We start from the raw sequence: 18390 nt of genomic DNA, 5'->3' as shown, positions 1-18390 counted from the left end.
AAACACATATCCTTCTAACTCCCACTCAAATCAAGATATTAAAGATATCCAAAATTATAAAGAGTTCTTTTTTGCCCCTTCCCAGTCAAAGAAGGAGGGGTAAGTGCTAGTCTGACTTAATAGAAAATAGCCTTGAACTGGTAGGATTTTTTTGACAGGAAGAAGTAAGGAAAACAGCAATATGGATGTTTAAAAATGTGAAGCTGAGAATCTTAGAGATGAGTAGGTCTCTGGTACAGAAGTCTTAGTGGAGAGTTGGTACTGGAATCCCGGTCTAAGGTATTAGGTTTTAATTTGCTAGACAAAGAGAACTCAAGCTGTGCTGTCTAGGAGTGTTATGTAAGCTAGATTGGACTTTAGAGTCAGGAGACCACGTGGGAAGATACTGTGTGATGAAGGCCTGAAACATGTTGGTTACAGTGAGACTAGAAATGGGATAAATCCAGAGCTGTTTCACTGGTAGACTTGCCTGAATATCCTGTCTGACTGCGTATGGATCAGAGAGAAACAAAGGGGTGATGGAAAACAAGCCTAGATTGACTAGAGAAACCTAGAAATAGAAAAAGTGGGAAGGCAAAGTGATTTGGATGATAACGCCATATATTCAGTTGTCCCTGGTGGCCAGATGTTATAGTATAGATATTATACAGGCAAAGAAGAACAGAGGGCTAGAGTGTGAAGGTACAGATTTTGAGTTTAAGCACATTAGGGGGCTTAGTGTTCTGGATGAAGAAAACATATAGAAGTTATTGCATGTTAGGTATTATTGTTTGCAAAAGAGTAGAAAATGGAGAAATAACCCAGTGGGTTAAAGAATAAGCAGACTAAATAAACAAACCTGAGTAAATTGTTCTTAAATTTTATTTTAGAGACAATTCCTTATTTTGCTTTAGTTTTCTGGATTATTGCCTCACTTTTCTGTTTCTTTCTGTGTCCGCATACATGGAAAAAGGAATTAATTTTAGATTCAAAACAAAAACTGGAAAAAAGAAGTCTGCAATGGGTAATACCTAGGACATAGTATGTATGTGTTATTAAGGCTCTATCCCTGATTTTTTAATGCAGTCATCTATTTTTCATTGATTCTTTGTTTATTCCCCATAACGAACACCTGAGTTTGGAGAGTGGGAAGGTGGATGAGAAAACCCAAGTGACAAATAATGTTTAGTTTATTATTAGAACCAACTATGAGTTGTGACCCTTATCTTCTGCACTGGGAATTACAGATTTTTTTCTTTTTTTTTTTTTAAATTTTTCACATTAGAAATGTGAAAATAGTTTATTGGTGTAGGAAAACATCTAGTTCCAAAATACAGATCACCCTTCTTGAGCCCCATGATGCATTATCTTAATTTTTAAAGCCTTTTTTGCCTCATACTGGAATTTATTGTACCCCTTAAAAATATTAAGTCACATACTTAACCTGACAAAAGCAAAAGTCATTATAAAAATCTTTAGGCTGGGTGTGGTGGCTCATACTTGTAATCCTAGCACTTTGACAGGCCAAGGTGGGTGGATGGCTTAAAAACCCAGGAGTTGTAGACCAGCCTGGGCAACATACTGAAACCCCTTTTCTACAAGAAATACAAAAAATTAGCCAGGCAAGGTGGCATGTACCTGTAATCCCAGCCACTCAAGAGGCTGAAGTGGGAGGACTGCTTTAGCCTGGGAGTTCAAAGCTGCAGTGAGCCATGATCGTGCCACTGTACTCCAGCCTGGGCAACAGAGTGAGACTCCATCTCAAAAAAAAATTATTAAATTAAAATCGTTAACAATAAATCTATTTTGAGTCGTATTTTGAGACATTCTCAATATAGTTTTCCAACTTGCATTAAAATACATTTTAAACATTTTTGAAGACTAAATTTCTTTTTTTTAAACTGACAGTTAATGTTTCATTTGACAACCTTTTGCTGTATATTTTTATGTGGACTTTTAGTCATTGTAGTGATTTCTTTAATGAAGAAAGAAAATAATTGTCATTTAAAAATGCATATTATTATTACCTTAAGCTATAAAAATAATTTAAAAATAGAGTATGTTTATTAAGATTTAAAAATAAGTATAGCCATGCACTGCATAACAGCGTTTTAGTCAGACTGCATAAGATTACGATGGAGCTGAAAAATTCCTGTCACACAAATACTTACCATTGTGTTATTATTTCCATACACTTCTCAGTACAGTAAAATGTATGCTGTACAGGTTTGTAGCCTAGGAGCAATAGGCTATATACAGCATAGCTTAGGTGTGTAGTAGGTTATACCATCCAGGTTTGGGTAAGTACACTATCATGTTTGTATAACAACAAAATAGCCCAACAACTCATTTCTCTTTATGTATCCATGACTGTATATTTTTTATTGTGGTAAAAAACACTTAACATGAGACCTACCTTCTTCACAAATTTTTAAGGGTACAATACAGTATCGTTAACTGTATGTACATTGTTATACGACAGATCTCTAGAACTTTTTCATCTTGCATGACTAAAATTATACCCATTGAATGGCACCTCCTCATTTTCGTCTCCCTCTAGCCCCTGGTAACCACCATTTTACTTTCTGATTTGGTGAGTTTTACTGTTTTAGACACCTGATATTAGTGGATTCATGCAATATTTGTCCTTCTGTAACTGGCTTATTTCACTTAGTGTAATGTCCTCAAGATTCATCCATGTTGTAGCATACGAGAGGATGTTTTTTAAGGATACATAATATTTGGTTGTATATATATTACCACATTTATTTTATCCATTCAACTGTCCTAAACATTTAGGTGGTTGTTAGTGTCTTGACTGTTGTGACAAAATAAGTACTTTTAAAAGTCTTACATTTCCAAGTTCAATTTGAACCTTTTTTTAGTTTACTTGTACTTCTCATATCAAGCAAGAAAGCACTTTTCTGCTTTTCCTATTACTAGTAACAGTGGAGATTAAATATCTCGTATGTTTTGGGGCGTTCTAGAGCCCCACACATCACCTGTTCCTTTCCATACTGCCACAACTGACACTCTCTGGAAAGTGCCACCTCCCGGCAGCAAGCCAACCGGCACAAAAATAGCACATTAAACCAGCAAAGCTAAGAACCCTCACAGAGTCCATTTCACCCTCCTACGACCTCCACTGGAACAGGTACTAGTATCCACGGCTGAGAGACCCACAGATGGTTCATATCTCCTGACTGTGCAGACTACCCCCCAGTACCAGCCTCGAGCCTGGTAGACTTACTGGGTGACTAGATCCAGAAGAGAGATAGTAATCACTACAGCTTGGCTCTCAGGAAGCCACATCCATAGGAAAAGGGGGAGAGTACTACATCAAGGGAACACCCCGTGGGACAAAAGAATCTGAGCAACAACCTTCAGCCCTAGACCTTTTCTCTGTCAGAGCCTACCCAAATGAGAAGGAACCAGAAAACCAACCCTAGTAGTATGACAAAACAAGGTTCTTTAACACTCCCCAAAAAATCACACTAGCTCACCAGCAATGGATCCAAACCAAAAGAAATCCCTGATTTACTTGAAAAAGAATTCACTAGGTTAGTTGTTAAGCTAAGGCACCAGAGAAAGGTGAAGCCCAGTGTAAGGATATCAAAAAAAATGATACAAGAAGTGAATGGAGAAATATTCAATGAACTAGATAGTATAAATAAAAAATCAAAACTTTAGGAAATAATGGACACACTTATAGAAATATAAAATGCTCTGGAAAGTCTTAGCAATAGAATTGAACAAGTAGAAGAAAGAAATTCAGAACCTGAAGACAAGGTCTTCTAATTAACCCAATTCAATAAAGACAAAGAAAAAAGAATAAGAAAATATGAACAAAGCCTTCAAGAAATCTGGGATTATGTTAAATGACCAAACCTAAGAATAACTGGCATTCCTGAGGAAGAATAGAAATCTAAAAGTTTGTAAAACGTATTTGGGGGAATAATTGAGGAAAACTTCCCCAGCCTTGCTAGAGACCTAGGTATCCAAATACAAGAAGAACAAAAAACACCTGGAAATTCATCGCAAAAAGATCATTGCCTAGGCATATTGTCATCAGGTTATCTAAAGTTAAGATGAAAGAAAGAGCTGTGAAACAAAAGCGCCAGGTAACCTATAAAGGAAAACCTATCAGATTAACAGCACATTTCTCAGCAGAAACCCTGCAAGCTAGAAGGGATTGGAGCCCTGTCTTCAGCCTCCTCAAACAAAACAATTTATCAGCCAAGAATTTTGTGTTCAGCAAAACTAAGCTTCATATATGAAGGCAAGATACAGCTTTTTCAGACAAACAGAATTCACCACTACCAAGCCACCAGTACAAGAATGCTAAAAGGAGCTCTAAATCTTGAAACAAATACTGGAAACACATCAAAACAGAACCTCTTTAAAGCATAAATATCACAGGACCTAGAAAACAAAAATACAATTAATAAAACAAAAACCAAAAAAACAAGGTATACAGGCAACAAATAGCATGATGAATAGAATGGTACCTCACATCTCAATACTAACATTGAATATAAATGGCCTAAATGCTCTACTTAAAAGATACAGAATTGCAGAATGGATAAGAATTCACCAACCAACTATCTGTTGCCTTCAAGAGTCTCATAAAGACTCACATAAACTTAAGTAAAGGGGTGGACCAAGACATTTCAAACATCAAATGTGAGCAGGAGTAGCTATTCTTATATTAGACAAAACAAACTTTAAAGATAAAAACAGCAGTTTAAAAAGACAAAGAGGGATATTATATAATGATAAAAGGCCTTGTCCAACAGGAAAGTATCACAATCCTAAACATATATGCACCTAACACTGGAGCTCCCAAATTTATGGAAGAATTACTAATAGACCTAAGAAATGAGACAGACAACAACACAATAATAGTGAGGGATTTTAATACTCCACTGACAGCACAGCACTGGACAGGTCGTCAAGACAGAAAGTCAACAAAGAAACCATGGATTTAAACTATACTTTGGAACAAATGGAGTTAAAGGATAGATACAGAATATTCCATCCAACAACCACAGAATATATATTCTGTTCAACAGCACATGAACTTTCTCTAAGATAGACAATATGATAGCCAACAAAATAAGCCTCAATAAGTTTTAAGAAAATTGAAATTATATCAAGCACTCTCTCAGACCACAGTGGAATAAAACTGGAAATCAATTCCAAAAGGAACCTTCAAAACCATGCAGATACTTGGAGTAACCTGCTCCTGAATGATCATTGGGTCAAAAATGAAATCAAGATGGAAATTTAAAAGTTCCTCAAACTGAATGACAATAGTGACACAACCTATCAACCTCTGGGATACAGCAAAGGTGGTGCTAAAAGGAAAGTTCATATCCCTAAATGCCTACATCAGAAAATTGGAAAGAGCACAGACAATCTAAGGTCACACCTCAAGGAACTAGAGAAACAAGAACAAACCCAGCAGAAGAAAGGAAAGAAGATCAGAGCAGAACTAAATGAAATTGAAACAAAACAAAACAAATCCAAAAGATAAATGAAACAAAAAGCTGGTTATTTGAAAAGATAAATAAAATTGATAGACCATTAACAAGATTAGCCAAGAAAAGAAGAGAGAAAATCCAAATAAGCTCAATAAGAAATGAAGCAGGAGATACTACAACAGACACTACAGAAATACAAAAGGTATTCAAGGCTACTATGAACACCTTTACGCACATACACTAGAAAACCTAGAAGAGATGGATAAATTCCTGGAAAGATACAACCCTCCTAGCTTATATCAGGAAGAATTACCCTGAACAGACCAGTAACAAGCAGGGAGATTGAAATGGTAATTTAAAAATTACCAACAAAAAAATGTCCAGGACTATACGGATTCACAACAAAATTCCACCAGATATTCAAAGAATTAGTACCAGTCCTAAAGACACTATTCCACAAGAGAGAGAAAGAAGGAATCCTCCCTAAATCATTCTATGAAGCCAGTATCACCCTAATACCAAAACCAGAAAAGGACATAACCAAAGAAGAAAACTACCAACCAATATCCTTGAACATAGATGCTAAAATCCTTAAGAAAATTCTAGCTGACTGATTCCAACAATGTATCAAAAGGATAATCCACCATGATCAAGGGGTTTCATACCAGGGATGCAGGGATGGTTTAACATACATATACGCATAGTCAAAGCAAGACTAAGCAAAAAGAACAAATCTGGAGGCATCACATTATCTGATTTCAAACTTACACTATAAGGCCATAGTCACCAAAACAACATGATACTGTTATAAAAATAGGCACATAGACCAATGGAACAGAATAGACAACCCAGAAATAAACCCAAATACTTACAGCCAACTGATCTTCAACAAAGCAAACAAAAACGTAAAGTTTGGAAAGGATACCCTTTTCAACAAATGGTGCTGGGTTAATTGGCTAGCCACATGTAGGAGAATGAAACTGGATCCTCGTCTTCCACTGTATACAAAAATCAACTCAAGATAGATTAAAGATTTAAATCTAATACCGGAAACTATAAAAATTCTAAAAGATACCATTGGAAAAATCCTTCTAGACATTGACTTAGGCAAGGATTTCATGAACCCAAAAGGAAATGCAGTAGAAACAAAGATAAATAGCTGAGACTTAATTAAACTAAAGAACTTTTGCACAGCAAAAGGAACAGCAGAGTAAACAGACAACGCACAGAGAAGGAGAAAATCTTTCATAATATATATATATATCTGACAACAAATATCCAGAATCTACAACAAACTCCAGCAAATCAGCAAGAAAACAATCCCATCAAATAGTGGGCTAAGGACATGAATAGACAGTTCTCAAAAGAAGATATACAAATGGCCAATAAACATATGAAAAAATGCTCAGCGTCACTAATGATCAGGGAAATGCAAATCAAAACCACAGTGTGATACCACCTTATTTCTGCAAGAATGGCCATAATAAAAAAATAAAAATAAAATAGTAGATGTTGGCATGGATGTGGTGAACAGGGAACACTTCTACACTGTTGGTGGGAATGTAAACTAGTACAACCACTATGGAAAAAAGATTCCTTAAAGAACAAAAGTATGGCTGGGCATGGTGGCTCACGCCTGTAATCCCAGCACTTTGGGAGGCTGAGGCGGGCGGGTCATGAGGTCAGGAGATTGAGACCATCCTGGCTGACACGGTGAAACCCTGTTTCTACTAAAAATACAAAAAATTAGCCAGGCATGGTGGCGGGCACCTGTAGTCCCAGCTACTCGGAAGGCTGAGATAGGCGAATGACGTAAACTCGGGAGGCGGAGCTTGCAGTAAGTAGAGATTGCGCCACTGCACTCCAGCCTGGGTGACAGAGCCAGACTCGGTCTCAAAAAAAAAAAAAAAAAAAGAACTAAAGTAGAACTACCATTTGGTCCAGCAATCCCACTAGTGGGTATCCACCCAGAGGAAAAGAAGTCATTGTACAAAAAAGATACATGCACATGCGTGTTTATAGCAGCACAATTCGCAATTGCAAAAACGTGGAACCAACCCAAAGGCCCATCAGTCAATGTGTGGATAAAGAAACTGTAGTGTGTGTGTATATATATATATACACACACACATATATATATGTGTATATATATATAACTGTAGTGTGTGTGTATATATATACACACACACATATATATATATATACACATACACACACATACATACACACACACAATGGAATACTCCTCAGCCATAAAAAGGAGTGAATTAATGGCATTTGCAGTGACCTGGGTAAGATTGGAGACTATTATTCTAAGTGAAATAACTCAGGAATGGAAAATCAAACATCACTATGTTCTCACTCATAAGTGGGAGCTAAGCTATGAGGATGCAAAGGCATAAGAATGACACATTGGACTTTGGGGACTCAGGGGGAAAGGGTGAGAAGGGGATGAGGGATAAAAGACTACAAATCGGGTGCAGTGTATACTACTCAGGTGATAGGTGTACCAAAATCTCAAATCACCGCTGAAGAAGTTAGCTAACACCACCTGTTCCCCAATAACCTATGGAAAGAAAGAAATGTCTCATGTTTGTGCTTAAATTGGCCTTTAATACTTACCTTTAGCGATTCTCTGAGTTTGGATTAAAAAATAGTTTTGCTCTTTTTGTATTTTCTGTTGTAAGCCTGTATGATTATGTAATGGTCAGTAAAATTGCTAGGCCAGATATGCAGTTCTAGGAAGTTATGCAAAGCTGTGCTTCAGTATATTATTTTCTACCTTTTTAAAGTCATTTTGAGCTTGGCTTTTGAGCCTCTATTTTCCAAGATGGGGTTTATGTTTTTATAATGTTATATTTAGCCCTTGTGTATTTTCATCTCTGAGTTTGAAATTTGGGGTTATATTGGCAAAGGGAAGTTTAGGTTTTAATTATGTGACCTGTTAGAGGAAATGTTAAGCTTCTGTTTCTTTAGGGTAGACAGTGAGAGATTTATCAAGATAAAGAAGAAAAATAAATCCTAACGTTAATATTCAATACGTGATGATGTCACCCTTACTAAAGCCAAAGAGGGCATTATCCTATCATTCTCACCGCTAAGAACTCTTCTCCTCTTGGCACATGCTTATTCAGTTAAAGATAAGCCAAGCCTTTCTTTTGTATTTTTTTTTTTTTAAGAGAACAAATTTACTTTAGTTTTGAATTTTATTCCTGGCTCTGGGTAGCTTGTTTTTTGACTCTTATTTCCCCCAATTTATAAAATGAAATAATTATCTTCACTCCCCAGGATTGTTGTGAAGAGTAAGTCAAAAGATGAAATGAGGTGACTCAGGCAAAAGTATCTGGCCCTGTGTAGTGAGTACATTGTATGTGTTACATATATTCTTATTGCTGAGAATCCATGAAAGAATGAATTAAATAATGAGGACCCTTTCATCAGGGTTTTTGAGTGGGTTTTTAAAAATACAAGGTAGTAGTTTGTGTAAATACTAAACCCATTGGTACCTCTGCAGAATGTAGGAAATGGAGTTGTTAATTCCAAAAAAACAGCACACATGCTGAGGAAAGTATAATATCTAATATATATGGTTTAGGCAATGTAAAATTCCATGAATATGTACCTTTTCATCTTAAAATTTGTGATTTAAAAATACATTGATATGACTATAAAGAATTATTATTCTTTCCCTTGATTTACAGAGTATTATTACAATCACATTTGAAGTACCAGGAAATTCAAAGGAAGAACATCTTAATATATTTATTCAGGTGAATGCAATTTTTAACTGATTAATGATTTATCAATGGTTTTGTTACATAGTTGTTGCTATTAGCAATGGTTGGTCTTATTAAAATATGTCACTTGATACAGAATCTCCTGTGGGAAAAGAATGTGAGAAACAAGGACAATCACTGCATGGAGGTCATAAGGCTGAAGGTACAGTTTACTGTTGTAGACTTTTGAACAAAGTCCTTTTCTTGGCTGTTACAAAAACCGTATTTGGTTTTAAACAGAAACACTGGTTGTAGTACGAATCATCTTTGTCTACTTTCATTTTTCTTTATTATTTTCATGACTGAAAAGGAGCTTTGGAAATCGCTGCATAAGGCATGATTTATTTGCATAGCTTCCTTTAGGGTTGCAGCTAGAACAACCTGTGTGCTTTGAAATGTTACCTTCTGCTCTCTCTGCCCAAGTACAGAGAAATAATGTTGCAAATCTCACTTCTGCTGAACATTATGCTTCCTGATGCATTTAGCAGACACTAAACATTTGTCATACTCTAAACAAAGTTACAAAGGACTAGAATAATTCTTGTTCTGTGTTTAGAAACCCCCTCACATTACTTGAAATTTGGGTATTTAAGTCATGAACGGTATTTCTTCCAGGAAGCAGTGATTCTAGGTATATGCTTAACCGTCATCAAGTTGAGTGTCTACTCTTGTGTGCTCACAAGTATGCACAAAGTTTTTGGTATATTAAAAACATTATTTCAAATAAGTTAATTTCATCCCCATAGGAGCCAGTTTATCAGATAATTCGTTTCTCATTTCTGCAAATCAATACAAAATGAACTTTTATTCAGATAAATACAATAGTTTTTCTTTATTTCATCATTGTTCATTGACTGCAACCCATTTCTAAAACAAATTATTTAATTTAATATAATATAACCAAAGTCCTTTAACTTCTCAACTTTTCCCACTAAAACTGTGAAACATTATATAAAATCTTTAATCAATAGGATATGATATATATTTCATCATTTTGTTTCAGGTTTTGGTTGTGATAAATAACACTGAAAAACCATCCTAATATATGTACTAACTTTATCATTAGAAAAGGAGATTGTTCAAAAAAAATCAATACACAGAAACCTTTTTTGAAAATTAAAAATAAGAAACTTTTTGTAATTCACAAATAATTGGAATTAAGTAATTTTCTCAGCTTAACAGTTTGTATTTTTTAAGTGAATATCAATAATTCATTAACATTGATGCTCTATTTCTGCTTTTAAGTTTGAACTGAACCTGATTAATGTTCAGTCAATTCTCCTTTGAGCAGGGATTGGTGTCAATCAAAGACAAACCACAACAAGTGATTGTCCAGGGTGTCCATGAGCTCTATGATCTGGAGGAGACTCCAGTGAGCTGGAAGGATGACACTGAGAGAACAAATCGATTGGTCCTCATTGGTAAGTCACAAAGGATTAACACTTCTAAAACAAAGTGAAAAATATATTTGAAAGGGATATCATGTGCCACTTAAACAGATTAACCATTCAGGTCCTCTTTTATAACTAAATGAGCTTGTGGCCAATGTTTCATCTTTATCATGTTATAACATTCATAAAACCTTGTTAGGACTTTTGTTCTTTTTCAGTTTTAGAAAAGTGATTAATCCAACCAGCAATGTGGTTTTGATATACTTAACTAGAAAGTTAAGGATGGAATTACTCAATTACTATTATTTTTGTAAATTTCTAAACACCATAAAGCATTTAATGAACTGCAATTGATAGGTGAACTGTGTCATTTTAATAAGCATAATGTAATCATGTCATATTTCGTTTTGTTTGCAGGCAGGAATTTAGATAAGGATATCCTTAAACAGCTATTTATAGCTACTGTGACAGAAACAGAAAAGCGGTGGACAACACATTTCAAAGAAGATCAAGTTTGTACATAACACTAGAAGCATTTATTATCAAAAGGATTGGCTAATAAAAATGTTTCTACTGGGTATATTTCAAGCATTTATTTATTACTTTAGTTACGAATTCCAATATACTTTAAAATGGTATTTTACAGCATACATAAAATGTAGCAAATCAGTGTTGTAAAACATTGAACATTCATACAATTATATATAATACCCTTTTTTTTTTCTTTAAGAATGACAGTTCACAAAAATACCTTTTGAAATTGACTTTGGAGTTTACATACACTGAACATGAAAGTTTATAACAATGATGATAAAACTTTCAACATTGTCAGTTTTTCTTAGAACTTCAGCTGATTGCAGAGATATAATGATTACATTGTTATTAATTTTTTTAAAACAAGTAAATGTCACCATTTTATTACATGAAATAAAAGGTTATGACTATTATTGATGTTGTTGTTGGCCACCTGATCACCTGGCTGAAGGAGTGTTTGTCAGATATCTCCATTGTAAACTTACTGTTTTCCCCCATTTCATACTGTGCTCTTTGGAAGGAAATCACTATGCAACGCGCACACTAAAAGAATGAGGAGTTGTAGTGTACTTTCTTGGGAGTGGAGTGTCTACATAATTAATTGAAATTTTTCTGCAAGGGACAGTTGTTGCTTTCGCTTTATTAGTTCACTCATTTATGTTTATCAGTGTGGACACATGAATATTTTATACTTTGGGTTACAATTTAATACTACTTTATTTTGTTGCTCAAATTATCCCAGCTTTGGCCATTGGGAACTCTTTTCTGTTTTCTCCTGTTCCACCTTTGACATACCCCCGTCAATGTGGGTTTTGTGTTTTGTTTTTGAGCGCCTCCTTATTTTCTCCTTTCATTTTTAAATAACCCCAATCCCTATAGAAGTTGGCGCTAGGAAAACTAACAATACTCCCTTTCCCAGGTCATCCGATTCCTATGCTGATGGAGGAAATGTGCCTCACATGCCATGCAGGGGGTGCTGGGGAGGAGGCATCTGGGATTTTGTGGTTGAATAAGACACCCGGCCTGGCCCTCCTGGAGCTTAGTTTAGTAGGTCACACAAGCAGTCATTGGTAAATTTGGGATTCAAACAAATCTGTTAGGCTCAAACCTGTCTGTTATTTGCCCCTACAAGCTGCATATAAACTGAGGAGCCTTAAAGGATAGAAACTTCAGGAGTAGCGAAGTTTTAAAAAAAGATTATCAAGAAAACTGTTTTCCAGATTTTATCCTGGAGGCACTAGCTACTTTAAGCTATTTTTTTTTTTATCATATTTTGCGCTTGCAGTTGGCGTTTGATTTCTCACTGAACATTCTATTGTCATAATTATAGACACTGTGACAATCAATGGCATAATACTATTTTATGCTGCATTTTTATTAGATGGCACCTCAAAGATTCCCCAAGTAGGTGGGTTTTAAATTATTAATATATACTGTGGCATAGTATCTTACTTGGTATTTTAATAAGATCTTTATTAATATAACAAATATTAAGTTTTATCCCCTGTAGTGCTACTTTAATCTCTGAGCTAATTTTAATGAAGCCAATCTAAAAATCGTGTTACTTCTAAGGATGTCGAGTGAGTGAGTTGAACAATTCTGCTGTCATATTGCCCCTCCCCAGTGCAGATAGTGAATGAGGACCCACTGATTTAAAGGCAACACTACAGCCCCTTCTTGCCTCATTGAAGTCCCAAGTTTTATTATTAAGGTAAAAGCACTTAATGTTGACATTTCTGAAAGAATGAAGAGGCCGGGCGCGGTGGCTCACGCCAGTAATCCCAGCACTTTGGGAGGCCGAGGCGAGCAGATCACGAGATCAGGAGATCGAGACCATCGTGGCTAACACGGTGAAACCCCGTCTCTACTAAAAATACAAAAAATTAGCGGGGCATGGTGGCGGGCGCCTGTAGTCCCAGCTACTCAGGAGGCTGAGGCAGGAGAATGGCATGAACCCGGGAGGCGGAGCTTGCAGTGAGCTGAGATCGCACCACTGCACTCCAACCCGGGCAACAGAGCAAGACTCCGTCCCGAATATATAAATAAATAAATAACCAACCAACCAAATTAGCTGGGCGTGGTGGCAGGCGCCTGCAGTCCCAACCACTCAGGAGGTTGAGGCGGGAGAATGGCGTGAACCTGGGAGGCAGAGCTTGCAGTGATCCTAGATTGTGTCACTGCACTCCAGCCTGGGTGACAGAGCGACTCCATCTCAGGGGGAAAAAAAAGAATGAAGAGCCAGAGCCAGGCATAGTGGCACGCCTGTAGTCCCACCTACTCAGGAGGCTGAGGTGGGAGGATCACTTGAGCTCAGGGATTCAAAGCCAGCCTGCGCAACATAGACCCTGTCTCTAAAAATGAATTGGTTAAAAAGGATGAAGAAAGGAAGGAGGAAAGGGAGAGAGAAAAGCCCTTATAGACTGGGTGCATTTCTTGTATGTAGGGCCACTTTGTCAGAACAGGAATTTTCAAACTAGGCCCACACTGGTATGTGTGAAATCAATTAGTTGGTTATGGCCATTTTTAAAAAAACGAAATATCAGTGATCACTATAGTGTAAATATATTGTTTTGTGAAACCCATCTTAGATATGTATTATGTCTGTATGTGTAAGATTGTGATATAAAAGGTATTTCTTACTGTGGTTAAATATTCAAAGAAGTTGGAGAACCATTGCTGCAAGGGGACAGAGGGCTCCATATGAGCTCTCCTGCCTTCCCTGAATAAACTCACACAATTTAGTGCTGGGACGTTTGAACCTTTTCTGAAAATGTGAGTCAGGGAGAGTATCTTGGGGAGGTGGGGAGGAAGATAGAAGGAGCAAAGCAACAATCCCCTGAAGCCCCCTATTCAGCTTGGGAATGTTGTCAGAACCTAAAATATAATTCAGCTCACCATTCTGGGTAAGGACAGACTCTACCAATGAAAATGGGTGATTACCAGCTGTGAAACACTAAAACATACTTTTTCGGTTACACATTCCTTTACAAACAACCGTGTACATTTCAGCCCCCCGCCCCACCATTTCTTTTCTCCAGGAGGGAAGGCTGCATGTCGAGGTGGTCATAGATTGTTGAGTATCATACTTTTCTACCTCGTTTTTATTTGCGCGGTTTTAAATGCGCCTTAACCCATGCAAAGCCTGGCCAAGATTGCTGAGTATCATACTTTCCTATCTCGTTTTTATTTGTGCGGTTTTAAATGCACCTTAACAGAACCCATGCAAAGGCCGGCCAACTGGCTGGCTGCGCGGGATGAGTAGAGCATCTTCCTTCGTGGCAAGTGAGTGCGAGGAGGAGGGGCCTGGGCTTTTCTCGGTCTGGTGTTTGCCCAGAAGACCCTCATCATTGGACTACGTCAGGAGGGAGTGGCACCGCTCCGAGGTAGGGGAAGAAGGGTTACAAAGCGGGGAGTCCACCACACATGGTCTTGAAGTAGCTTTTATAAAAGGCAAAGTGCATCTTTGCCGGACGTTGTTGGAAAGGAGTAGAAACAAGCAGACGAAAACATCCCAAAGGGTAACCACTAGCGTTCCTGCTTCTTGCAACATTCATCCCAGGCCTCCAGCTGAGCCCGCCCTAGGCCAGGTGATCAGCCGGCCGCCACATTCCCTGCAACTGAAGCACCTGCTCCTCCATGAACTCGCCAAGAGCTGAGCGCCTTCGCTCCACACCTCAGCGCAGCTTCCGGGACTCCGATCGAGAAGAAGGTAAAATCGATGTCCTGGGAGAGGAGGAAGATGAAGACGAGGGGGAGGACGAGGAGAAGGAGGCGAGCCAGTCGTTCCTAGAGCAGTCGCCCCAGCCGGGGCTGCAGGTGGCACGGTGGGGCGGGGGTGCGCTTCCCCGAGAGCACATCGAGGGCGGCGGCGGCCCGAGCGACCCCTCGGAGTTTGGCACCAAGTTCAGGGCACCGCCAAGGTCTGCGGCGGCCTCTGGAGACGCCCCGCAGCCGGCAAAGCCCCCCTACTCGTACATCGCGCTCATCACCATGGCCATCCTGCAAAGCCCTCACAAGCGCCTCACGCTCAGTGGCATCTGCGCCTTCATTAGTGGCCGCTTCCCCTACTACCGCCGCAAGTTCCCCGCCTGGCAGAACAGCATCCGCCACAACCTCTCGCTGAACGACTGCTTTGTCAAGATCCCCCGCGAGCCGGGCCACCCAGGCAAGGGCAACTACTGGAGCCTGGACCCCGCCTCCCAGGACATGTTCGACAATGGCAGCTTTCTCCGGCGTAGGAAGCGTTTCAAGCGCCACCAACTGACCCCGGGAGCCCACCTGCCCCACCCCTTCCCTCTACCTGCTGCACACGCCGCCCTGCACAACCCCCACGCAGGCCCTCTGCTTGGGGCCCCTGCCCCGCCACAACCTGTCCCGGGGCCTACCCCACCGCCGCCCCCGGGAGACGCCCGTGTGCTCTGCTGCACCCACATCCTCTTCGCTACCTACTGCTCTCGGCCCCGACCTATACCGAGGCACCGAAGAAAGCAGAAACCGGGGACCTGGAGACCCCGGGCACCCTTCCCGTGCTGCAGCCCTCACTTGGTCCCCAGTCTTGGGAGGAGGGCAAGGGTCTGGCGTCGAGACCGGGAGGCGGATGCATCTCTTTCAGCATTGAGAGTATTATGCAAGGGGTCAGGGGAGGGGGTACAGGGGCTGCGCAGAGTTTGTCCCCGACCGCCTGGAGCTACTGCCACCTGCTCCAGCGACCATCATGTCTGTTGCATCCCCAGGCCGCTGCCCCTTTGCTGCATGTGTCTGCCGCCGCCGCTGCTCGGACAATTTTGCAGCAACAGCAGCAGCATCAGCAGGAGTACTGCGCCAAAGGCTGCGCTCCAACCAAGGGCGCGGTGCTGGGCGGGCACCTGTCGGCCGCCTAGGCGCTGCTGAGGTATCAGGCAGTGGCAGAGGGCTCCAGGCTGACTTCGCTGGCTGCTCCTTTGGGCGGAGAGGGGACCTCACCGGCTTTTTGAGTATCACCCACGCCCAGTTCCCTGGCCAATTCCGCAGGGCCCTCCAAGAGCCAGGTGGGAGGGCGGAGCCACCCGCAGCTGCTCACTCCACCTTGTGCAGCCCATCCTGGGCGTGTGCATCTGAACCCCGCTGCAGAGCGAACAAGAACTTCTGTTTCCTGCAAAATGGTTAGAAAGAAACAGCTGGATTACGTTCCTCTAAAAACCACCTGAATGTAACCTTCGCAGGGCGTCAAGTCGTTTTTTCTTGCCTTCGGTTGTGGCTTCTACGGCTTTCCCGATTTGCACATTTCCTGGGGGACTATGAACGTGAGTGGGGTATTTTGTTCTGGCATTAAAAGAAAAGCAAGCAAACAAAAACACAGCTTCCGATGCCAAACATGTTCCCCCTTCTTTACTTCCTTGGAACTGGAAGTATTATTCCTAAGTCAAGTGCAAAATGCTTCCGCTCTCTGTCTTCCTGATAGGGATGTTTAATGTAAGTAGCATATTAATTTCAGAACATTGATTTCTTATCTGTGGTTCTGACGTGCCATCTTTAATGTTAAAAGTAAGCCTAGTTATATAGATGAAATAAAATGCTAAGTCACTACACTACATTGTTTATTTTCTATTACGTCTCATTCTTCCCTTTCTAAATGGAACTTTTTAAAACCCACGTTATTTTCTCTCAATTTATTTTCACAATTCATATTTATTATAGATAGCAGAAGTAATCCATGTTAATATGGCCTTAAAAACTTCCAAATATTTGAGGTTGAAAATGTCCTGGCTTTTAAAATAGGAAATTTACTATTTATGAGACTTCCAAAAGAAAAAACTAGGAGGGCATGTAAATATATTCTCCATATATTTTTCATCACCCCCCCCCCCCAACAAGCTGGAAAACAATTTGAGATCAATTTGAAATACAGTGGCCAACATTTACTCAGGGAAAATAAAAAGGCTATATATATGTTTTAAAGCATTAGAATTTTCAAAACTTAATCCTTAAAAAAATTCTGGGCCGGGCATGGTGGCTCACGCCTGTAATCCCAGCACTTTGGGAGGCCGAGGCGGGCGAATCACGAGGTCAGGAGATTGAGACCATCCTGGCTAACATGGTGAAACCCCGACCCTACTAAAAGATACAAAAAATTATCCGGGCGTGGTGGGGGCGCCTGTAGTCCCAGCTACTCAGGAGACTGAGGCAGGAGAATGGCGTGAACCCGGGAGGCGGAGCTTGCAGTGAACCGAGATTGTGCCACCGCACTCCAGCCTGGGCGCCAGAGCAAGACTCTGTCTTAAAAAAAAAAAAACTTGAAGATTTTGCGACTAGAAAGGTTTAATTGTTACTTGGCGTCAGGGGACGGGATGGGGGGAAACCAGACAAGAACGCCCATCACGAATTGCTGCCCACAAAGAAAACAAATTTCTAGGAATTCGGCTGCTTTCCCCTGTTCTGAGTGGGGTTCCCGATTCCGTGCCGCTCTGAGGGAAGCTGCTCTGTGAATGTGAGAAAGTTTTTCCCCCAGCCCCCATCTACTCCCCACCCTCCAGCTATGAATTTCTTACTTCAGGAGGGAGGACAAAAAATGGAGACACACATTTTTACAGAAGTCTAATTGGCCGATTTTTACTCCAGCTTCTCTTCTCCATCTCATCTCTTGGAATTTCTTCGGCATGACCTACCTGAGATCCCCTACAGGAGACTTACTCCTGGCTCCTGCGGTTCTGAGGACGTTCTGAAAAGTTCCCAAGCCCCACCCTTGGTAGCTGCCCAGACCCCAGCTTCCAACTCTTCCCTTTTCTTTGCACAGGTAGCCGTTAGCCCCATAGCACCACCAGCGTCCGAAACAGATCACTTTTAGCAAATTCGGCAGAGCTGGGGCAGTCTAAGAGTTTGGAAACAAACTGAGAATACAGGGGTCCTATTTCATGCCAGGTTCTCGCCGGTTCACGTTCCAACTCCCCTCTCCCCTTTGTGCGAAAACGTCTCCAGACTGACTTTCATTCATTTATTGTCAACAAACGTCCTGGCGGAGCGGCTGAAGCTGGCCGCTGAACACAGAAGGGACTTTCTTTAGGCTTTCTTGGCACCCTCCGAATTTTCTTCCTTCCCTTGCCCGAGGCCAGACCAACACAGCTACGAAAATGGGTGCCAGAGGGTCAGACCCCGTCCCAGAACGGCCTCCAAGCTCCTAATTTTTGTCTAATGAAACCATATCCAAAGACGAATATTTAAACAATCAGTTCAGTGGCGTAGTAAATTAAA

General features: G+C 40.2%; 2 protein-coding genes across 6 annotated transcripts in view; both read left to right on the top strand.

Moving 5' to 3' along the window:
- The window catches only part of LOC117098509 (putative COBW domain-containing protein 7), a 53987-nt gene extending 42413 nt beyond the window's left edge, over positions 1 to 11574 (top strand). For 3 of the 5 annotated variants that reach the window (XM_033237166.1, XM_033237164.1, XM_033237169.1), the window contains 4 exons: positions 9164 to 9232; positions 9336 to 9401; positions 10530 to 10659; positions 11047 to 11572. In XM_033237166.1, coding sequence (XP_033093057.1) covers positions 9164 to 9232; positions 9336 to 9401; positions 10530 to 10659; positions 11047 to 11153 — 372 coding nt within the window. In that variant the 3' untranslated portion in view covers positions 11154 to 11572. Of the gene's footprint in view, positions 1 to 9163; positions 9233 to 9335; positions 9402 to 10529; positions 10660 to 11046 lie in introns of all 5 variants that reach the window. The other 2 variants (XM_033237168.1, XM_033237165.1) reach the window with 1 other exon arrangement.
- A 2911-nt stretch (positions 11575 to 14485) lies between these two features.
- On the top strand, positions 14486 to 16618 carry LOC117099325 (forkhead box protein D4-like 1). Its single transcript, XM_033238739.1, is given in 2 exon segments — positions 14486 to 15532; positions 15535 to 16618. Coding segments are annotated over 2 exon segments (1242 nt in total). The 5' UTR covers positions 14486 to 14799; the 3' UTR covers positions 16044 to 16618.
- Positions 16619 to 18390: the final 1772 nt, after the last annotated feature.

The sequence above is a fragment of the Trachypithecus francoisi genome, unplaced genomic scaffold (assembly GCF_009764315.1).
Source record: "Trachypithecus francoisi isolate TF-2019V2 unplaced genomic scaffold, Tfra_2.0 Lachesis_group16, whole genome shotgun sequence".
NCBI classification, from domain to species: Eukaryota; Metazoa; Chordata; class Mammalia; order Primates; family Cercopithecidae; genus Trachypithecus; species Trachypithecus francoisi.
Note: the sequence above shows the minus strand (reverse complement) of the source record. Positions and strands in the feature narration are given on the sequence as shown.